At 39.4% G+C, this 24,364-nt stretch overlaps 1 protein-coding gene across 1 annotated transcript; it reads left to right on the top strand.

Annotated features, from left to right (window-relative positions):
• Positions 1-307: 307 nt before the first annotated feature.
• Positions 308-13,377, top strand: INHBA (inhibin subunit beta A). Its single transcript, XM_069005861.1, has 2 exons — positions 308-844; positions 11,881-13,377. Exons 1-2 carry the CDS (start codon positions 457-459, stop codon positions 12,765-12,767), a joined length of 1,275 nt encoding a protein of 424 aa, XP_068861962.1. The 5' UTR covers positions 308-456; the 3' UTR covers positions 12,768-13,377.
• Positions 13,378-24,364: the final 10,987 nt, after the last annotated feature.

Genomic DNA, 24,364 nt, shown 5'->3' on the forward strand with positions numbered 1-24,364 from the left:
GGAGGGAAGGAACCACGAGTAGTGATATTTGAAGAGAGGTGTGTGTTAGGGGAGCAATGAGCATAAGGAAGCCAGCCTGCCTGTTCCTCCCCCTTCCTAATCATAGCCTTTACTCACAGACAAAACTCCCTCCCTCTCTCATTCACTCACTCACTTTAGGCCAATCCGTCCTCTCTCTCTCTCTCCCTCTCTCTGTGTCTCTCTCCTACTCTGAGACAGAGTCAGAACTCTTCTCCCTGACAGCCACAAACATCTACAGCACTTATTGCATTCAGAGAGGGAACCTGCAAACAAAACTTCACAGAAAACTTTTGGTTCTTGTTCCAGAGAATTTGCTGAAGAGAAGGAAAAACAAACAAACAAACAAACTAAACCAGCCCCCAAAAAACTGTTCGTGAAGGGGGAGGAAAAGCAGGGCCTTTTAAAAAGGGAATCACAACAACTTTTGCTGCCAGGATGCCTTTGCTTTGGAAGAGAGGATTTCTGTTGGTGCTTTGCTGGATTATAGTGAGGAGTTCCCCAACCCCAGGATCCGAGGGGCACAGTTCAGTCACTGATTGTCCATCATGTGCCCTCGCCACGCTCTCAAAGGATGTGCCCAGCTCACAGCCTGAGATGGTGGAAGCAGTAAAGAAGCACATACTGAACATGTTGCACTTGAGGGACAGACCTAATATCACCCAGCCAGTGCCCAAGGCAGCACTTTTAAATGCCATCAAAAAACTCCACGTGGGAAAGGTGGGAGAGGATGGTTATGTGGAAATAGAGGATGATGTTGGAAGAAGAGCTGAAATGAATGAAGTTGTGGAGCAAACCTCAGAAATCATCACTTTTGCAGAATCAGGTGAGTGCTTGAAAAACAAAACTGTAAAATATCTTCTGTGCCCAAACTGAAAAATATTCTTTGTGCAAAAACTGCAATTAACTTATTTTCTTCTCCTCAGCAGTAATGTTTTCTGCAAGGTTGTAGGATGAGACTTGGGGGAAGGGAGAAGGAGGAATGGGATGGGGGGGTAGGACTCTGAAGGAATTTGATTTTTCTGACTTAGTCTTGGCTACAGATTACACTTGCTAAGCACAGTCAGTCACACAGGGAGGAAGCTCTCTAACCAATCTTGAACATAAAGTCAGGCTGCAGCAGGGTCCTCCAAACTGTGCCTGTAAATCCAGAGTACTTGCAGTTAAGGGCTGGATTGCAGAGTTGATGGTGAAAGAAAAAAGGCTGTAGCCTTTTGGGGAGTTATCAAGACAGAAAGTGAACTGCAAACTACTTCAGAAACAACCCTTTCATGTAAAAATTATAGCGGAAGTTATAAAATCAGATGAAGCAGCTTTAAGTTTTAGAAGTGAGAGGGGGTTTTTTTGTGGGTTTTTTTCCTTCTTTTTTTTGTCTTTTTTTTTTTTTTTTTTTAATTTAACACAGCATCTTTGGCAATAAAGAGTTGCAGAGACTGTCAGATGACTTCAATAGAACTGGACAAGTTGCTGTAGCTGATCCAATTTGTAACGCAGACTTCTGCATACTGGAAAAAAGATTCTGCTCCTAAAACACTTGTGCCAAAAAATGCAACCTTGGTAGGGTGTATTTTGAACTCTTTCACAGTTCTTTTCCCCTAACTCTTAGGCAGTAGGAGCTCAGAATATATGTATATTTACTAAGTAAAGTCTTAAGACTCACATCAACTGCCTATAGGAAACAGCTCTGAAGTTGTACTTTGCTATCTTGTTCCTACATGAATAGGACCAGAACCCCTTTTAATTCAATGCATATATATCTGCATATATATCTGTTAGTGTACATGAGTATGTTAAGGCATGCATCAATAGCAGTTACTTGCAATAAGTCTATCATCTAACTAACAGCAACTTTTTATGATGCTGTCTAGCCAAAGCATTTTTCCTGTTGCCAAGACGGTTTTAAAAGAATGTCATTGTTTTGTTTGGTACAGCATATGGTAGGCAAAGTATGCAAAGGAACTCCAAGCATTTTTGTTTAAAAGTTTGCTGCAGCAGTATAAACAATTAAGACAACACTCAGAGTTTCCAGTCCTGAAAACCTGTTGACTCAGATGTTCTGATTGCAGGGAAGCCATGCACAAGAAGTGTGCATGCTTTTAAGTGCAGACATTCCTGCTGGCTGTCTGATTTCCAACTGTACAAGGAGCCCTTCCCTTTGGAATCCTTGTCAATATACACACTATCAGTTCTTTCAGCATGAGAGCTCAGGCTTTTCAGTGTTTCCATCCCCTCCACTTCAGAAAGCAGGGAGAAGGTGTCAATGCCAGATATCATTAGAAGCAGCGGTAGCTCAACATTAGTTTAGAAATGAATTTATAAAAGCAAGGAAACCTCTAAGCTGTCTATGAGTCAGATTCCCCACCTGGTTTTCAGCAGCTCGCTCTGAGCACAGTGGAACACATATGGCATGAACAGTGGTTTCTCTTCACTGTGTGAGTTGCAATCATTTGTAAACACATTATTGTCTCTCCTGAGCTCTGACACAAAGGAATTTGGAATTTGATATATGCCTACTCTGTACAACACCCTCCAACAGCGGCTCCCGAAGCCATTGGCTCTTAGGGTCATGTGAGCAGCAAAAATCATGCCGTTGCCCACACACTGGCCAATCAACCTGCCACGGATCCCCGCCACCAGCAACCAACACTGACACGTCACTCGGCATGATTTACATAGCGTTGTCCTACTGCTGCTAGACAAATTACTTGAAGAGGACTTACGCTATGGAGCTGCAGGACAAGGGCATCCACTGTGTTCTCATGCTTTCTCCTCCCTGCTGCAGTTCTCTTCCTTCATACTAAGATGATCCTGAAAGCCCAGGCAGGAGGGCTGCTCTGTTCCTTTTTTCCATACCTGCTAGTCTTTGATTTGGGACAAGGGAGGGACAATTAGCAACCTAGAAACCAAGCTCTGGTTTGGGCTTATAAAGGAAATGATAAATCCACTCTGTGGAGTAATTTCAGATAACTTAAGCATATTCTTCATCTACAGCCATTCATATCTGGTGACTTGCTAACATCAGAGGATCTACCACATTTTACAGATGCCAATGCTGCAACAACTTAAGTAAACTCTACCTGAGATCCTGTCCTCTCATGCACTGGTAGTTTTGCCTGTCAAATATTAAACCGTTCTTTTCCTGCAAAGGAAAGTGAGACAAAAACAAAGGCAAGTGTGTCATATAGGAAGTATGAATTAAAAAGACAGGAATAGAATATAGCCACAGGGACAGTCTCCACTCATTCTGTGGGAACTGGGAATAGCATGAAGAAGTTTAAACACCAAGCAGGAGAACAAACATGTTCTGCTCACAGCCAGGTTAATGTGTTTCCTGCTTTTAAAGTCAAACTCACTCTGCCTCCATAGAGGGCAATAAGAAATCAATGAAAATTAATGAAAACATCTCATATTGTATCAAATAAATGTCTATAAAAAGCAAAATAAGACTTTAGGCTTCTTGTTTCTTTGGGTATGGCTTGACATAAACCAGCCTTTCCCCATGCCTTTCAGAAGCCACATTTACTACTAGCCTTTGTAAAAAATTAGTATTTCCATCTTTCATCAGCCATATTGTCAAACACACAAGGAAATGGAGTGAATGAACAAACAGTGCCCTGTGCATGTGGCTCTGGCTTGAGACTGCTATTTTCTAAAATAGACCAAAATTCAAACAAGCACAGACTTCAGACAGTTAGAGGGGAAATAAATGCAGTAAACTTGTCTGAAGCACAGGTGTAGTTATGTCCAGGAAATCAGCAAAATAGTTGCCAGGTAGTTTTCACAGCTAACAAATCCAGACAGATCTCTGCAAAACTAATGACTGTGAGTATTGGGCAAAAGTTACAAATGCACCCTACTGTCCTTTGGCACTCTTACAAGTAAAACATGAAAATTACTTTCTACTTGCATATCAAACTAAGTTACTAACCTTGATTAGTTCTGCTGTGAGGGTAGCTGTGCCAGAGTTCTGTGTGTTACTTCAAGGTCTTAAAAACAGTTTTTTGAGGAGAGGGGTCATATAATTTTGTGACAAGCAAATCCAACAGGTTCAATAACAGAGATACTCATTACTTATAAATATGATTGGCTACTAACTTGTTCATTATTTTATGTAGACAGCTTATTAGGCAAATCTGGGATTTTGCCAACTGAATTTGATCCTGGCAACTAAACTACCAATGAAATGGGTTGCTAACATCAGCCCCTGAGAAGCTGATAGGAATTACGGGATGGAAATACTGAAATCTAAAGGTTTATCACCAGGAGAAAAGCCAGGAAAAAATAAGAAAAAGAGACATCTGCCAGCTATTTAGACCACTTCTGCTGTTTTCTACCACTTCATACAGAATTCAAGGTGAACTGACTTGATCATGTGATGCCTACATTCCTGTGCAGATGGATACATGTATGTACATATTCATGTCTTTTCCCAGAAGTTACCTACCCTATACAACCAAGCTGGCAGTTCAGGAGAAAAAACAAAGGATGTATCGTTTATATATTTTGAATAATTCCAACAATTGTCTTTTGAAAATAATTGTATTTAAGGGTACAGGCATTCATGCTGAATAAAGAATGGCCACGAGAGGGCACACTCCAAAGGCTTTTTGCTGCACACAAGGCGACCTTCCTGCAGACTCTTATTTTACCTAATTGGATTCTGAATCCCAGAGATCTTTATGCTTATCTGTAGCTGCTCTGAGTGGGGCTGGTTTCTCTCTTCTAGTTTATTTTAAAAGCAGGGATTCACTGGAGTGAAAAGCTGCAAGGAAAATAATGCAGGAAGGAAATAGGCAGAGGGATAAAAGATAAACTGAGGGATGCTAGAAGTGCTGGAAATGTAGAGAGAGCAGAAATTATATTATTTTTTTACAAGATACTGCGAAATGTGACCGTGAATCATCATCTGAGATGATTTGCTCACATCTTTTTTTTTTAAATACAGTCTCTTCAGCTTTTAGAAAACAAGCCTATTTTTTCTTGTTGTTCTTTTCTTTTTTTCCCTTTGGCATACCAAATCAAAGATTTCAAGTTTTGCAAATCAAAGCAAGTTACTTCCAGAAGAGGAAAGCTATTCTGTATTAATCTGTTTCATTGTATGAAAATGTGAGAATTCAGGGGGGTAGGTTGGTTTAAAGAACAACCTGAGAAAGCACAGATTAATCTAGGAAGGTGGAAACCAGTTTAGAAAAACATACCTGAGAGACAGAAAATACTGTATGTGTCCATCTCTGTGTGTAGCCAGGCCCACAGTTTTGTATGCAAGTACAGTAGGGAATATCTGAATATGTATTTGCCTGTATGTGTGTATAAGCACAGGTATGTCCTTACATACAGGTATGCCAGGGCAGACATGCTTATATACCTGTGTCGGTACCCATACTATTCCTGCAGATAAGAATGTGCATTCATGTATTTTCCTCTGTGCAGGATATATCTACCTTGCATACATGTAAGTGATTCATCTGAGGAGTTCTTTTATCTATATCTATATATAGAGGTATGTCTATAAGAAGGCAATCTCATTTAATACAGCAGAGCTTTGCAACATTGATTTAGAATTGAAGCTTAGTTTACTGGAAGCAACTGGAAGTTCTGTTACTCATTTCAGTGGGCTTGGGATTTGGGCCTTAATGCACAGAAATTAAATATTTTAATGAAAACAGACTGGCAGCCTCTGATCCACTTAATTTTAGAATTTACAGCTGATTATTAGAAGTATGCACAAAAAATTGCCCTCTCAAAAAAGACAAAGACTTGGTACTGTTTTTACCTTGGAATATTTTACTGGTGCAAATGACCCTAAACTTTGCTTGAGTTATTTTAGACGTAAATGAAGAAATCAAGTGGAAAAAAAAAACCAACCTTCAACCAAACAAACACCTTTTTTGTTTCTAAATATTTAAAGCCATGTGGGGGAAGGGCTTTCAATTTGGAAAGAACTCAAAGCTGTGGATGTAAAGTGCTTCCCTCCTAACAAAATAGCAGAGAAGAGTCAAGGTTCACCAGAACTGAATTATTTCGCATTCTGAATGACCTTGTCAATGCCTCTTTGGGTTAACTTTTCAAGAAAAAGTATTTAAATAAAGCCGCTGCTGCTTTTTTCCCCCCACGAATGCTTGGGGAATAGTTCTTCTCCTGATTTTCCTTTTCGGTTTATTTTTCTCTTACAACAAAATCTCCCTTTTCTGGCAGCTAATGGTAGGTGAGCATAAAGATAAGGTATTTGTTAATTGTGCCGTAATTTCTCCTCTCACTGTAAGAGATAAAGGGGAGCAGTAATGAAAGTATGCAACCTGGATGAACAGTCACATATGCTGGGTACTGAATAATCAGAATAAATCATTTGCCAGTAATCCATAGGCTGAAATGCATTCACAGAAATGGCCACTGTCTAATTGTGGCAATAGGACATTTGTAATAATCAGTCTGCCTAGGGGATAATTGCCAGACAATAACACTAAATTCACTGAATAAATTCTATGCTGCAAAGAATTCATCTAACTCCAGTGGTCACTCATTAGTAAACATTTTGAGCAATTATCTCTCAATAACCATGCTCTTCTCTTCACTCTCTTTAGAGGAACCTTTCTAGTAACCTATTTTTTTCTGTCTCCTGGGGAACGGAAATGAGAAGTGAAGGGAAGGATGCTTTTGAATGTAATTACAGATTGGCACGCAGTGCAAATTCCCCCAAATCTAAACATAGGCAGTAGTAAAGTTAGCAACTAAAAAAGGAAAAAAAGCTTGCTTTGTATGGAAAAACAGTTCACTTACAGTATAATGTAAAAACGTTTCAAAATTAAGCACCGGTGAAGCATAGAAATTTAAAGAGACAGCACCTTCTTACACAATGAGCATTTTTCAAAGGAAAATAAATCCTGTGTATGAAGAGAAATTAAGAATAAGCCACGTTATAATGTCAGAAAGGATAATCACTTTCATTATGGAAAAAAAGCCTTAATAATTTAACAGGTTAATGTGGTTAAAAAAATTTAAATATCTTTGCATTTTACTCAAAAGAAGATACTCTCAATTGTACAGCTTCAACCCTACCTAGTATACATATATAGCTTGAACTAACAGGGCTTGATCTTGAATCCTGCTGCAAATTGCAAATAAAGGAACTTCAACTGCATAGTTAAAGCCAGCCATACTGAAGGAAGGATCCTTAGCCTCAGAGGAAGAGCACACTGGAGCTGCAGATTCCTGCTTGAGCACAGCACGAGCTACCTCATGCAGGGCTGCCCCTCCAGTCCCCCTGTGCCTGGGCCCTCAAGGGTTCTGCCAATCTCTCTCCACCAGCTCCTGTGCCTGCCATGGTCGTCACCCAAGTGCTGCTTGGAGCAGGTGCTGACCGCAGAGTCCTGTGCATGAGCCCTGGCCAGCCCTTCCAGAGGTGGAGAGGAGGGTACCTGCGCAGGCTCCCCTCTGCTCGCATGTTCAGGTTTCTCTCCTAAAAAGGTGCGCGAGCACTAGTGAAGAGAAAACCAGATATGAGCAAACTCCCATGCTATATATACTGCTACACTTTCTTTCCATTCAGTAACTCCTTCCATTAAACCTTTTACCATATATGCACTACTTCTTAGAGCTTGTATTTTTAACCGTTTCTCACATCATTTGCTGGTGTCACTCACCCTGCTAGACTTCTCCTTTGGCATCACAGCCCTCCTCCTGGAAGGGAATTTGCTCAGCGGTAAAGCAGAGAGGTGGCCTCTCCAAAGTTCTGGGAAAAGGAAATGCGGAAAAGCAATCAAAAGGGGCCCAAAGTATTCCCTTGGCTCCTTTTTCAGCTGCTTTCTGCTATGATAACAATCCAGACTGTTGACATTGCTGTTTATATGAGCATGGAAGTGATGAAGGTATTATCACTGTTGGGCTGTGGGTCTTTCCACAGTAGTCAGGCAGGAGGAGCAGGATGATTAGAAATGGAAAAAGACCCTTGCAAATCAGCTGTGGCAAATGTAAAGGCAGGACAAAAGGGTAAATGAAATGTAATTATGAAAGTGATACCACCCCCAAATTTCAGGAATCTCCCTTTTACCTTCAGTTTGATGAACAGTATATATTTCCAAAGCTTTGATCCTGACCATTAATTCAGACCTAAAAGGAAAGACTGCTAAATCCCTAAGAAATATCTGGAGAAAACTAAATACAGATTTTTTTTTTTTTTTTTTTTTTTTTTTTTTTTTTTTTTTTTTTTTTTTTTTTGTCTCAGAACACTTGAAGAATTTATTTTATTGTAACACTGAACCATTTGGAAACAAAGATCCTGTTATAAAGTGAATATATAACCACAATAAGCCAGATCCTAGGGTCTCAATTTGGATTTAGCACAGGCCAAACTCTAATTTCAAAATGAGCTTGTCTGAGAACAGTGACCTCTTAAAAACTGCAGGATTCATACCATTTGTGCTGTGTGATCGTAACAAACTAGTTGTGAATGTGGAGAGAATTCAGAAAAGCTTCATTTTTTCCTAATGTGAAAGCATGCTTTTTATCCTCAACCTTGCACCATTCCCAGTCTCCTTCTAAAAAGACCTATGAAAGAGAAAGTGTTTTTTAATTGCTATAAAACCTTTTATTAGCTATGCAGGTTTCAGGATTTTGTTTCATTCAGAAATATTAGGCCCAGATAAGCTTCCTGCATCTTTTTTCTTTAGAATCTTAATCTACCGTTTGTTTCTGAAAATGTAGCTAAACACATCCAGAGAGGCTGTTATTGTAGCTAACAACCCACAAGGAGGCTGTTATCCCTGTATAAGGACATCTCTTAGGCTACCTTGCTCAAGCTCACTTCCCTCAAGTAAAGAAAATTAAAGTACTCATGTACTTTTACCATACTGTTCAAATATTTTTAGTAACAAGGACGAATTCTACTTTCACACATAGAGGAGCATTTGAAAAGCTATTTAAGAGGGCTCTTGAGGTCCTGTTTCTTTCATGTAATATTTGTCAAAAAGTGCTTGCATCACTATGCTTCTGGCCAGTGCATAAGGTAATATGAATATTTGCTGTTGCAGATATGTCACTTCGTAACTATTTTCAACTCTCACTAGCATGGAAACAGCAGAATGTGAAATACCATGCACTAGCACTTAACAGCATTAGGTTATTCCGTAATGCAGGGCTGCGTGGCTTTTTGGGTTAGATGGGTCAGACAGCTTCTTCCACTGTTGAGCCACATCTGCACACCTTGCCTGCTTTCTCCAGAGCAGATTACCAGATCAGGATTTTTTGTCCATATCCATCACAGCTGATCTGCTCATGCACCCAGCACAGTTGATTTGCTCATGCACAGGACCCCTGCTAGTTCTAGAACTGCTGTCTGTGCCCAGCTTGGTTTCTCAAGAATAGAAGATAAGTATGGTAATTCCCAGCAATACATGCTTATTCCACACACCAGTCTGTGAGCTTGGGGGAAAGAGAGCAGCTGGGAAGAGGCTGCTGGTGCCAGAACACCTTCTGCACCTTGATCTAAACCACCTTTTCTCCACCAAGGTTTGCTTGGGTAGAGAGAGCAAGCAGAATGGGCTGGATGGAGAGTCTTGGTTGGCAGCAACCCATCCTTGGCACACCACCTGCCTTCAGGTTCCCTTGAAGCCCAGGTCCCCCTCAGAAAGGATTTATCAGGACTGAAAAGGGATAACCCCAAGTTAGAACCTTTCTTTAGAAGAGAGAGTCAGGGGGAATAAAGCCACAGGCTGGCTGGTCCTCACAGGCCTAAGACATATCAATTCTCATAGAGAACACTCTTTCTAACATTGCCGCATACAAGGCAACCAGCCTTTTGGACCAGACTTCCTTTGGACTGGAGGAACATCATTGTACAACTCCTCATGCTCTGAAACTGAGTCAGCAGTGAGATTAGTGTCTATAACCTGACCTCTGCCCCAAAACAGCTGGCAGATTTGACACTGTTTGATTTCCAGAATGGAAAAAACCCAGCATTATCCATTTGGTCATTATTGAATGAATCAATTAAAAAATAATAGAAAAAGTGTAACTCCATCATGCCTCATGGTACTGATCAGCTTGCTCTGTCTTTTTTATAAGCTACTTCCTTTTCTAAAGCACAGTCCCGCTGTTTCATGTAGCTCCCTGAGAAATAAATGTAACTCACTCTGGAGACTGGCATCAGCCGTCTGTGAGAAGCAGTTAACATAAACCATGTGTTTCCATATCTCAGTGACAGTTAAAGTCTACAGTTTCACACCCTCACTTAGAGGGAAAACAAAACACTGTGCCCTTTGGACACTGTAATTCTGAAATGTGTCTCTCTTGGACCTGGGAATGCCACGAGGGAAAGCTGAATGTGTCAGTGCCAGTACTTCAGAGAGAATAAAAGCAACAGGTAGCTCAAAGGGCAGCACAGCTTGCCTACAAACTTCAGAAATCAGCAACCCCTGAATCTGCAAGTGAACACAAGGTAGATGTGTGATTTTGCTCTACTTCTGTCTCACCTGAGAATGGGTGAGCAGGGAAATGGTCAGGAAGCCCGTACTTGTGAATTCAGTTGCAGTAGTAAGCAAGGAGAAGAGCCTTGCTACAATGAGGGCAATTCTTCCTGTATGTGTCTGGGTACTTCTGTTTTGATCACCACTTGCTGTTTTTAGGGTGCAAAGTTCTGGCTCACTGATAAGAAGAATTACTGCACAGAAAATCTGGTAAACAACTATGGGTAGCTCAAGAATAATATTAAAGAAAAATTGATAATTATGAATACTGTTTCTTTCTCACTATGGCCAGATATCTGTACACTGTGACCCCAGTCCATCTTGGCCTCCATGCTGAGAAGGAACAAAAGACATCATCAGGGCTCTTTTCTTTGTCAAGAGAATAGAAAAGTACCTCTCTTGAAAAAATAATATCACCACCACCCCCCCAACTAATTCATTCTCTCTTAACTTCTTCATGCTCTAGTGATCAAATCATTAAACAGCCGTCATTATTCATTCCAGCTTCTGCCAGGGATATGAGCTCTGTATCCGAGAAACACCTCCTCACCATCACAATCATCATCATGACATCTCAGCAAGTTGATACAATTATGCCAGAGAACCATCCCCATAATTATACAGTTCTTTAGCTCATTTCTCAGTGTATTCACCATTACTATAATCACAGCAAGTACAGTGTGTTAAATTAGGAACAGGATCTACAGCTAACATCTCACAGGATGAAAAGTCTGCCTGCTGCAATCTGTAAAGAATTCTCCAATTCTTTACAATATAACTCTGCAAACTTCTTAAAGCTGAGGTTCATATTTTAGCATGTGCTTGTTTTTGAAACAATTGACATTTATGACTCATTTTAAGATGCAACTGAAGGATGTCTTTTCACAGAGGGAGAAAGGGTAAACCTCTTTCCCACATAATTTCCAAAGTATGGCTGAAGAATTGGCAGGAGTGGACCTCATTCCCTAACGAGCTATTAGGTGCAGATTTTTATGCATATGGTACATATGGATTGCCATTATAAAGCACTTTTGCCTTTCAGCTAACAGTGATCACAAAGACAAGATTAAGCAAATGAACTCCTAGCAGCCACTGATGCTTATTTGACGTGAGATGCTTTACATTAATGACTGTATTGTTACTATGAAAAATGACCCAGTTAAAATATTATGCTGGAAAACAGGCAGGAAAATACATACTTTTCTGAAAAGAGAATTTTCACAAAATACAAACTAAGGAGGGGGTAAAGGAAGGTTAGAACAGAAGAACCATAAAATTTAAAGAGCTAAATAGGTAACGTAGGGCACTTTATGCCTGTGGAAAAAGTAACAGAGTCTCTTTAATAGAATGTAAGCAGACATACTAACAAGTTCTTCCTGTCTATTTCCATTTATCAAATCAGGCACAGCCAAGAAAATGTTGCACTTTGAGATTTCCAAGGAAGGCAGTGAATTATCAGTAGTGGAGCATGCTGAAGTGTGGCTCTTCCTGAAGGTCTCCAAAGCCAACCGGAGCAGGACAAGAGTCACCATCCGCCTGTTTCAACAGCAGCGGCAGCCAAAAGGCAATTCTGAAGGAGCAGAAGATATGGAGGATGGGGGGCTGAAAGGTGAAAAGAGTGAGACTTTGATTTCAGAGAAGGCAGTGGACACCCGTAAGAGCACTTGGCACATCTTCCCTGTCTCCAGCAGTGTCCAGAGACTCCTGGACCAAGGCAAGAGCTCTTTGGATGTGCGGATTGCCTGTGACCTGTGTCAAGAGACTGGAGCCAACCTGGTGCTACTGGGCAAGAAGAAGAAAAAGGAAGATGATGGGGAAGGGAAAGAAAAGGAAGCTGGAGAATTCACAGGAGAAGAGGAGAAGGAGCAATCACATCGGCCCTTCTTGATGATGCTTGCCCGGCACTCAGAGGACCGCCAGCACAGGAGGCGGAGACGAGGCCTGGAGTGTGATGGCAAAGTCAACATCTGCTGCAAGAAGCAGTTCTTTGTCAGCTTCAAGGACATAGGATGGAGTGACTGGATCATTGCTCCTACAGGTTATCATGCCAACTACTGTGAAGGAGAGTGTCCCAGCCATATAGCAGGCACATCTGGTTCATCATTATCTTTCCATTCCACCGTCATCAACCACTACCGCATGCGGGGCCATAGCCCCTTTGCCAACCTCAAATCATGTTGTGTGCCCACCAAGCTCCGGCCTATGTCCATGCTCTACTACGATGATGGCCAGAACATCATTAAAAAAGACATACAGAATATGATTGTGGAGGAGTGTGGCTGTTCGTAGATGCTGGTGTGAGCAAGACCCTTCCTGTTGAGAAGAAAATGTATCCAAAGCCCAAGAAGAGGAAAGACCAGACATGATATAACCCTTCTTGAGTGAATCAATCATCAGAAATATAAGCAAAAACAGAAGAGAGAGAGAGAAAAGAGAGAGAGAGAAAAAGAAAAAAAAAAAAAAGACTTAAGGAGGCTCAGAGAAGACTTCAGCTATAAAAAAGGAAGAAAACTTCATGAAGCTGGGCTTGAATAAGATAGGTCTGCATGGTAGTATGGGTTGGGGATTTCCCCTTCCTTTCAGTATGCTCCTTATCTGTTACATAGTACGCTAAACATTAGTTACTACTAGGGGAAGGAAGTTCTGTTCTCTCCCTTAGTTTGAGCCATGGTAGCAGCTCATCTAACCTGAAGAAATTTGGACAAAGTCCAAAATGCCATTGAAAAACCATGCGTATGATCACTACAGTCACTGGCGCTTACCCCCCACATTTAGAGAGCAACTGAGTAGGTGTGTAGCATTTGTGTTTGTATATATATGGCTATGTATTTATATACATGTCTCTATACATACAGACACAATACACATACACATACTTAACATTGATCAAGGGACAATAGTGTGCAGGTGTATACACCTTCATCTTCTGCACTACATTTACAAAAAAAAAAAAAAAAAGAAAAAAAGAAAAATGAAGAAAAAAAAAACAAAAAATGAATGAAAGAATAAAAGTTACATTCTGTAAAGGTGCTTACATTGTTAGAACTATGCAACCTAGATGGTTTGAAACTGTTTACCTGTGAGAGAAAGAAAAAAAAAAAAACCAGAGAGACTTTTTTTTAAAATGGAAGTAACTTGTTTTAAAAAAATCTTCAGTGAGAGATACTTGAAAGGAACATGTTTGTCCAGTTACTGGATTCAAACATTTCTATTTTGTAAAAAAAATTTTTAATCGTTTACTATTTGCACTACAATGGTGTCTGACCTGTCTAATCCTTATTTAACAAATATTTGCAAGGGAGGGTGGTTGGGTGTGGGAGGGTTTGAGAGCTGCACTTATTGTGAGCTATACAAGAACTGCTACAGCACACAAAATAGCTATTTTTATTATTATAATAATTATTATTATTTTGTACCTTAAAATGAATAGACACATACACCAAAGACATTTGTGCAAGCCTCTAAAAAGTCTGTTTGTGGTTGGTACCATTCACCTGTAATGAGTTAGGGTTTGAATTAAGAGTCAGTGGGTTGATTATATTCAGGCTAGAATATCTGTTAACCAGTTAAATTCAAATAGTGCCCTCAACATAAAATTGCCATTTGAAGTAAGCCCAGAAAATCCCTGGGATTTGGATCCAAGGTGCTTGGATCTGAGGTCCATCTGAGCATAATCGTACTGTTTTGTATGTACAAAACGAAACTTGGCCCTGATGCACAGCAAATGTGCATTGTAGGGAAACAACTTTGTCCAAGGGATATACATATATATGTATATATTTCTGTATGTATATATGTATGTACACAAGGTATAAGCACTTCTGGCTTCATTTTACTGTTCTTAAAACTATGAATGTTTGTGTGAAAAGCACAGTATGTTAAAAGATTGTTTGTTTCTTACTGCCAAGTGGGAGTCTACATGTTCAAAATGGTATTTGTGCAAGAGAAACCTAAAGTGCTGGTATACACTTAAAAAGTGCTGACATAAAATTGCAAGCAGTCTTGTGCCCTGTCCACCATTGCTCCTGCAAATATACAGAAAATAGCACTTCTGGTTGGATTTCTGTTTGGAATACAGTCTTTGCTGAGATACTGGCTTTCTCAACCACCACCCTCTAGCATGACAACTCTTAATGGGTTTGCGCATTACCTGTAAGACCTAATTTTCAGTGTCAACACCTAACCTGAAGGGTCCAACCTGTAGGGCACAGGTAGATAGTTGTTGTTTTTTTAAAATTTTTCGCTGTCATATTTAAAAGAATGTTAAACTTACAACATTTGTCTTTGGGTAGGGGGAGATGATAAGAGGGAATGGGAGAAACCTTTAGGCCCTGTTTACACTGAGTTTGATAACCCTGAGCCTGAAGCTTCAGACTCTCACAGGTTTGCCAAACCAAGCCCGAGTTAGCCACCTTCTGATGGGACAGGCTTCTAAATGCCTCTCCTGGAAAGAAGCACTAACATGGCTCCCCGTCTTGTTGAGAGCACAGTCTGTTAAAAAAAAAAAAAAAAGAAAAAATAAAAAAAAAAAAAAAGAAAAAAGATAGCACAATATAACCCAGTCACACTGGCTAGGGATAGTGTGACTAGCACCTTCATGGCGAGAACCATGTTTAAACAGTGTAATCAGGGCCTTCATTTTTTGTCAGCCAAAACTGTTTGTGTGTGCATGTGTGCGTGTGTGTTCTTTGCGTGTGCATATGTATGTGCGCATGGGCGCATGTCTGTATTTGTATGTATCTATCGAGATAAAAAAGAAAATTAAAAAAAAGAAAAAAGAAAGAAAGAAAGAAAGAAGGAAGGAAAGAAAGAAAGAAAGAAAGAAAGAAAGAAAGAAAGAAAGAAAGAAAGAAAGAAAGAAAGAAAGAAAGAAAGAAAGAAAGAAAGAAAGAAAGAAAGAAAGAAAGAAAGAAAAGAAGCCCTTTCCTCTGATGAATAGATATCAGCATACATGCTTATAGCTAAGTTTTCTATCTAATTTATTCCACAATATTTAGATTGCATAGTACAGCTAAAGGGTTATACATTTATGTACTTTTTATACAATGCATTTTTTACAGACTTGTTTGCAATTTGCAAAAAAAAAGATTAAAAAAATATAATTGGTTAAACACTAAATTTGTCCCTAAAGTGCTCTACAAAATATCAAGGCTTTCTGATTTAAATTATTTGCAGAAGATTCTTGGGTTTTTTTGTATTTTCTTCCTGGGGAAAAGGAGGGATACCAAATGCTAGTAGGAAAATAATAATAAAAAAAAAAGATGCACAACTAATTTATCTTTATAACTTAAATGAAATTCCTGGCCCTGCTTGTTTGAAGCATGTGGCAGAAATTCTGTTGATTTTTCTAGAAGCAGAGCCAGCCTTTGGAACAGCAGGAGCAGGAACACAGACTGTGAGAGTTGTTGAGGACAGTACCATTTAGTTCACTGGTCTTTGTACTTGGCCTTAAAATTGGATGCCCCAGAACTCCTATTCATATTATCAGATGTCCCAGAATGGTTACTCAGGTCAATGGGCCCTTTGATGTCTACTGGTCTCCTTACAAGATCAGTAAAACTACTTACATGAGTAAAGGTGTGCCAGGGCAAATCACAGGTTCCTTCTGCCATGGGCATTGTCAAGGGAGAGAAAGGATTCAGAATGAGTGGCACCATAGCCAACACTGTTTAATCCAATCATTTAAATGAGGCTGTTTGCATCATGGTGAATCGATGAGTACAATGGTAAGGGAAATAGGTGAGATGGCTCACACTGATAAAAATTATTCTCAACAGTGATTAGTTAGTACTGGAGACCTGAAATCCCAGAACCTTCCCCTAGATGACAATGGCAAAACTCCCACTGGCTGCTAGCAAAGCAGGTTAGGCTCATGGTTTTTCTGGCTAAAGGAGAAAGAGCCTTTAAAAAATAATTCTGATCCTGAGTTTGATAAAAGATTTAATGTGGTGAATAGGGACTGGCCTGAAAAACATGAAAACAGCCTGGGACAACTTCCAAGTAGGGAAAGAAAATAGGATTTTAGATATTGTGAGCATCTTTCGTGATAGCTACACGAAAAACAGAAAAAGCTTTCAAATCAAGAAGCAACTGTTCCCAAGCCCTACTTTTTAGCTTTCACTTGTGTGTGTATACTGGTCACAAATTTTAAAGATTTCTCCCTCCAGTGTCTAGAATCAGTCATGGGGTTTGGATTTGTGGTCAGAGTTATTTAAAGTAAGGGGAAATGAAAAAATGTATGATAAAGTAAAATAAGAAATTGGGATGTTAATCAAGACTGACTGATTCCAGCAAAACACCCCATCCCTGATAACTTGATTTAATTAAATCTGCATGTACTTAAAATAGCATTAGAAATTGTTACCATATTTAAGCAGTTGTTCTAGGGCATGCAGCCTAAAAAATTACTTCTCCTTTCAGGTATGATTGTACCAAAAAAAAAAAAAGAAAGGCTCTTAACTACTAACACATTCCTTTCCATATAACCTACTTACTGTTTATATTGAAAATACATTTTCAGTATATACTTAATCACAGAAATGTATTTGTTTAGTACCTCCATAATCTTCTTGCTTGAGAGTTGACCACATTTGGTTGTCTTTTCCCATCTCCATGTCAGATGCTCACTGGATACAAAGCCTAAGAAACTGGCATAAGTGCATGCTAAGATGTTTCTTTGGGAGGGCTGAATGTATTTGTATTCTTCAGATTTAGCAAAAGGAAATGCTTACAGATGCTTGTAATTATTGTGCACTCATATAGTCTAGTGCCCAAAACTGTAGAACTGAATGAAATGGGAGTTTTGCCATTGACTTCAATAGAAGCAGTCTCTTACCAAATCACTGCAAAGTAGGGCTCCACTATATGTACCTCCTTTTTTGTATTTAGTTGAGAATTAAGTGGTCAAGTTCGTTTAACAGTGACACCACAAGACCATGTAGAGGTTAGCAGCAATATCTCTTAGGTAGAGAAGTTCAGGCATCTGTAAAGTCTACATGCAAAATTAAAAATTTATGGACTACAGTTGCTTATGTGGAATTGTGCCTTACTCTGTAAGCAATGCCATTGATTTTCAGAGGGTCTTCTTTCCTAGAAAACTACCAGTCAGCATCAATAAATTGAGCAAAATTCTATTTCTGAAGTGTAGGTAGATATGATGGAAATTATTAAGTTCTTTAAGTTAAACCTCATGTCAATAGTGTGCATCAGTATAAGAACCAGATGCTAATCCCCTTCCTTATACTGAAAAAAGTTTTACTCCTCCATATGCTCTCACTGCATTACATGTGGAGTAAAACATTTTCAGCATGAGTAAATAAAATCATAATTTGATCTTTTGTGAACAACTCAAAGCAAGGTTTTCATGGGCAGAAACAAGCAGCACTTCTGGGTTTTATAGCTATTTATTTTTTGAGATATAATGAATCTGTGTTAATTCTCAGTGGGTTTCTTTGTATTTAAATACTTTCAAAAACCATACATTGACAATGGGTTGAAGATATATATATACATTATATATATATTTTACATATAATGTATATATACATATCTTCATAGTAATATGTATATATATAATCTAATATATTATATATATACATATTATATATATGTCTACAGTATATATATACACACACAACTATATATATGTATATACATATATATAAATTATGAAAGCCAAGATATTATGAAGCCTATTTTGTTTTTATCATTTTGTGTTTTGTTGTTGATATTATTATTATTGTTATTATTATTATTTTGCATACTACATGCAGTGCTTTAACCAACGTCTGTTCGGCTAATGTAATTAAAGTTGTTAATTTATATGAGTACATTTCAACTATGTCAATGGTTTCTTAATATTTATTGTGTAGAAGGACTGGTATTTTTTTTATTTACATTATGTTTAAAGAGGTAACAGTTTGATATGTTCTCATTTGTTTATATTAGAAGTTATTTATTTTCACGGCATTCCGTCTGGTATTTTGATATTTGGAAGGCATGCTACCTATACTTTGTACAGTTAGTGGGCAGTATTCAGCAGCTCCCAGTAGATTTTTAGGCCCTATATTAAGTAAAAGACCTATTTGGGCTTTTTATTTTAGATCTTTCCTATTGGTTTGCCAGGACCATTCAGTGCACTTATTGCCAGACACTCTGCCTGCGTGACCAATTTATTCCTACTGTATTTACCCAGGACAGAGGACCAAAACCACCTCTGGTGTAAGTCCAGTGACTTCAGTGAAGTTATACCAGAGATGTATTTGGCTCACAGAGAAAATGCTTGTGCAAATCAGTGCAAAGAAAAGGCAGAAAGAAAGAGTCTTTGCATTTGGAACAGGATTTCAACATGTCAAAAATGTTTGGATCAGCTATTACTTTATTTTACTTTGTTCTTTTTGTTATTTTGCTCTTTCTTATACAACAGCAGCAACAACACAAGTGAAATAAATAAAGGGAGTTTCACCAAGTCTTGTGTGATCATTCCTTAATATGCATTCCTTGTTGGGAAATTAATGGGAACTTGGGAAATAATGCTTCTTTGGACTGAGCAGTGTTACACCTTTCTCTTCAGCGTGAATATGTTAAATGAACATTTGAATTCATGACCCAACAAGTAATGGAATTTTAGGTTGTTCACTTCTCCTTGTGAAACACATGGAGTACAAAAGCTAAAGCCAACTACTGCAACTTTCCTTTGCCTGCAGACCGTTAGGTCTTCAGCTACTATCACCATAGTTCCCTTGAAATAATCCAGAACTAGATGCTTACACAGATAAAAGGAGACTTTTCATTACTGAGGAAAAAAAATATTAAAAATTGGAAGTCTGTCAGTTCATATAGGTTAGTTTATAAATTGATTGGTAGTCAGATGAAATGATCAGAGGCCTGATTACAAGCATCTGATTCCTGCTCTGAGTGAGAAATTATCTGAATACCCTCATATTTAAAAGCAGAGTGAATTTATGAAGGGTTTTCACCAGTCATTGCATTCCTATGGTGATAAATGGACTTCTGCTACATTCCAGTGGGGCGAGAATTGGGAAACACGCATTCTAAAGTTGATCTTTAAACAGATTGTTTGCACAGTACTCAAGCATAGGCTACCATGGCTATCAGCAGGCCTTTAAATAATTAGGCACTGAAAGCCTTTCTACAAAGGCTGGAGAACTGAATTGGTTTCCTCTTATTGAAAATATATTTTTTAAAAAAAATCAATTCAATCAATGCTAGAGGAAGCCTTTGTTTTGGATAGAACTAAGACATACTTGAATATTTGCTTTCTTCCCTTCATTATGATCGCTATTCATACAGCTGGACTAAATGATCTTAAAGGTCTTTCCAACCTAGATGATTCTATGATTATTATTGCCAGCAAAGACAAATCCAACTGGATTTGGAAGTTGCTCTAAGAGAAAAAAAACCATAGGGGTTACTTGATTGCAACTGCTAGTGTATTAACCTGGTACAACTGAAGCTTACACTTAAGGTGTAAAACAGGGAGCTATCCTTTCTCTGTCATGACACAGAGTGCAGTACTAGATAGTGCAATCCAGATGTTTTCCATTTTCTCCAGACATTTCCTTTTTCCTTTAAGAATGCTGTTGAGAACTGTTGCTATTGTACAAGCTTGTTGAAATGCTCCATCTGAAAAGAACAGTGGAGAACTAAGAGCTGCCTTTTGCACAGGTGGAACAATCTGCTAATACTGAAAAAAACTATCCTAAACAAATTAGACCAAGTAAATAATATACAAAGGTGGATAACACCAAATTATTCTGGTAAACATGGATAGTTTTTACTCCGTGTGGATTTCTTACCTTAGAGGAGCACTGCTACTTGGGCTATTGAGTCACTGCGTTAGTTTCAGTACATATCACAATTCTTTCCATGCTTGTCACCGGGCTAACAGAGTCAAAGCTTTCGTAGTTCTATGGCTGCCCTCAGTGATTGATTGTCTGTCTCCTGGAAATACAAACATAGACTGATTTTAAGTACTGCCTAGGGGTCAGAGTGACTATCCTCCCTTATGCTGCTGATAGAAATATAGCACAGTGATCAAATCCATGGCTTGCAAATACCTGCTGCCCAACTTCTATGACCTCTGGGTGGTTCACGGTTTCAAAAGAGCTGTATCACACAATGTCACAGTATGATCTCATCTCTTCTGTCTACAATTGTTTCTCATCAGCTTTGCTAGAATTGCATTGACTGGGAAAATAGTGCAGAAAGTCATTGTCTGCTAGAGAATCCCAAATACTTTCTGCAAGACAGAGTTAAGTGAACAGTGAGCTTTCCCTTTCCCCTCCAACAGCCAGTGACACTGAGCACCCAAAGTGAAAGGGTTGGGAGAAAGGTCCACATAACTAGACAGTATCTATGTGTCTTTGTCTTATGAAGACTGTGAGAGGGAATGGGTTTATTTTGTCTTTGAACAATGGACACAGAGGCAAATTCAATCCATTCTTGTGAGACCCCACCTAGAGTACTCTGTTCAACTCTGGGGGCTTCAGCATAAGAAAGACATGGACCTGCTGGAGTTAAGTCCAGTGGAGGGTCATGAAGATGATCACAGATGGAGCACCTCTCCTATAAAGACAGGCTGAGAGAGCTGGAGTTTTTCAACCTGGAGAAAAGAAAGCTCCTGGGAGACCTTAGAGCAGCCTTCCAGTACATAAAAGGGGCTACAAGAGAGCTGGAGAGGACTTTATACAAGAGCCTGTAGTGACAAGGGGCAATGGCTTCAAACTAACCAGGGTTGATTTAGATCAGATGACAGAAATAAAGTCTTCATTTTGAGGGTGGTGAGACACTGGCACAGGATGCCCAGCAAAGCTGTGGATGTTCCATCCCTGGAAGTGTTCAAGGCCAGGCTGGATGGGGCTCTGAGCACCCTGGTCTACTGAAAGGTGTTCCTGCCCATGACAGGGAACTAGATGATCTTTAGGGTTCCTTCAAACCCAGGTCATTCTACAATTCTATGCATTATTTAATATATTTCACTCATACAGTTTCTATCACATGAGAAAATTACTGTTTCTAAGAAGATAGAAATGTATATCAATAGAGTTATGGCTTCCAGAATGTCATATAACAGCAGACAAAACCAACACAGCAGCTTTATTCAAACAAGAAAAACATTCAGAAGAAAGTTGGCAAGAGATACTAGTAGAGATCCCTAGAGGGGCTCTTGAACAGACTGCTCCTCCACAACTTAGACACACAGAAGAATACCTCTTATGGCTGAGTTAGGATGCTGTTGGCTTGATCTTAATGAAGGCAGATGGGTGTTACAGACCTGGGTGGCTTACTGAAAGCAAAATGAAGTCCTATTTTCCAAGAAAGATGACTGAGTATAAAAGAGCAGATAGTAAGGTGGTACAAAACATACACTTCATTCAACTGCATGTGAGAGTGATCAGAGTTGAATACCTTTGAAAAATGTGAAGATAACTGAAATCAGGGTAGAGGTAAAAAAAATCCAGTTACAGAATGCAATTTCACAGGGTCTTTCTACTGAAGGAGCCCATTCAAAAGTCTAAATCTTAGATCTCAGCTGAGCGGTGTGTCTTCTTCACTGACAAAGGGTCATGCCATTCTCAAAGATGGCACAATTCAAGAAGAAGATACAGCACCACTTTCAGACATCAGAAACTCATCGCTTTTGCCACCAGGAGAATATACAGAGGCCACGAATCTATCTGAGTCTGGGCAGACAGACTGGTTAACAAGTGACATATCATACTACTTCTTTTTTTTTTTTTTTTTTTTAATTTCTAGCAGATGACACAACCCTCAGAAGCAATTCAGGCCCTTCTCAGCAATGGCAAACTACCTTAGTATGAATCAGGTTCAAATTTGGCATGCTTTCAGATGCATACCTTTTCATGCAAATCCTACTCCTTTCTCACGCTTTCAGTGGGCAGCCTGGTCATATGTACACAGCTGTTGTGGTGAAATTGTCTCTAGGTTTAGGCTTCAGGCTTTGCTCCTCTATGCCTATTTCTATAGCTTAAGAAAGTACCCTCAGGCATAGGAGCTTTATGCCACCCCCACATGTCTGGACAGGAAGAAGAGAGATCAGATAAATAAATTAATTATGTCAACAAATAAGAGACATTCTCTACGAATAGAAACTCCAAGTCCAAACAAGAGCAGCCCAGTACCAGACCTGCCTTGCCAGTGACCCACCCAGGTACTGAGGGGGTCTGTAGCATCCAAGCAAAAGTAGAGGGACTGCAGAGAGCAAAAATGCAGCAACAGGGGAGAGTTTTCAATTACTCCCATGCAGTAACAATCACATCATGTCGGGTTGCAGAGATTAATTTTTTTGCTGCCATAAATGGCATCTTCAGGGAGCATCTAAACAAGAAGAAAAGAAGAAACTTCTATGCATAACCCAACTCAGTAATCTGTTATCATAATATTGTTCTGAAATAGGAAGAAGATAAGTTGTACTTGTCCATCTTGCTACCTATCTCTCCTACAGCAGAAAAATAAACTGCAAAATCTTACAAAGACTTCAAGAAGCTAAAAGGGATGGCTATTTCAAAGCAGCTTGCAGACTATTTAGGGACACTGCAGTAGAGTCACAGTACTGAAAAACAGCCCAGAAGTCAGTATGATGTGGCAGTAGAAAAGTCATATTTGTGAAAAATTTGAAAAGAACAAATTTGTCAGTAAATAATTCTAAAAACATATTAGATAAAATTGGAAAAGAATGAGAGCAGCCTGTAAAATCCAGAATATCTAAGAAGGAGCTAAAAGATCAAATAAGAAAAATTACAATAAGGGTCAATGTGTGCTCACTATGTGGAAAACCTGTTTCATTTCTATGAAGGAATAAACAAATTCATGGAATCCCGTCCCCCCACTCCCCCGCGCACACACACACTGATATAGTCAGCTTGGATTTTCCAGGAGGAATTTACAAAGATACCCCAGTCTTCCTAAAGAAACCAACCCATCATAGAATAAAGACAGGACACACCCAAGTAATATTTTTAATTAAAACAGATGAAAGAAAAGGAGAGATGTCATTAGTGTCTGGCTCTGCATTAGGGACTCTGCTGTGAGCATGAAAATCTGAAAAAGGGAATGAAAAAAAGGGTGGTGGCATGGAGTTGTTGAAGAACTTTACAAAATAGTGAAAGAGCAGCTGAATGTCAGTAATCATAGAATCAAGGAATGGTTCATGTTGGAAGGGACCTTAAAAATAATCTAGTTCCTAGACGCTGCCATAGGCAGGAATGCCATTCACTAGACCAGCTTATTCAAAGCCCCATCCAACCTGGCCTTGAACACTTGCATAGAAATGAGCTGCATGCATAGAAATGAGCTGCATGCCTAGAAATGAACTGTTCCTCAGGAAAGGGAGTTGAGCATTATAACGACCACTGTGAGCTAAATGTGCATCATCAGTAAGAAAAGCAAGCTGAACATTTTATTAGACTGGTTGGTATAGCTGGAAGATGCAGACATGGTTTTGGGTATCAAAAGAGAATAGCAGACTTTAGGGTAAAACAGAAACTCTTATTTGGTAAGTGTCAGAGACTGAACAGAACAAATTCTCTCAAGACATCTTGGGATGCTTGAGGTGTCTGGTAGGGGGTAGCTGAGACCTTGCCCTGGTGAGGTAGTGCCCTGCCCCCATACCCCCTGGCTCCGCAGTGTCTGTCATCATGCACACTGGAGGCAGTCCCAGTCCCTGAGTGTCTGAGAGACCGTAAGTCCCACCTGGGAAAAAGGTCCAGGATGGGCGAGGCTCTAAGAAGCCTGATCATGAGGCATGTTGTTCCTTAACCTTACCTTCATCTTGGAGTTTTCTATCCATTACATTGCTGGAACCCAGGAATTGGTAGCCATGTCTGTCTTTCTGTATCTGTCCT

The sequence above is a fragment of the Aphelocoma coerulescens genome, chromosome 2 (genome assembly GCF_041296385.1).
Source record: "Aphelocoma coerulescens isolate FSJ_1873_10779 chromosome 2, UR_Acoe_1.0, whole genome shotgun sequence".
Taxonomy (NCBI): domain Eukaryota; kingdom Metazoa; phylum Chordata; class Aves; order Passeriformes; family Corvidae; genus Aphelocoma; species Aphelocoma coerulescens.

What these genes read in the sequence shown, in the direction of transcription:
- INHBA (XM_069005861.1), top strand. Translation starts at nt 457, where the DNA reads ATGCCTTTGCTTTGGAAGAGAGGATTTCTGTTGGTGCTTTGCTGGATT. An exon ending in CATCACTTTTGCAGAATCAG is followed by an intron (nt 845 to 11,880) that starts GTGAGTGCTTGA and finishes TTATCAAATCAG; the next exon opens with GCACAGCCAAGAAAATGTTG.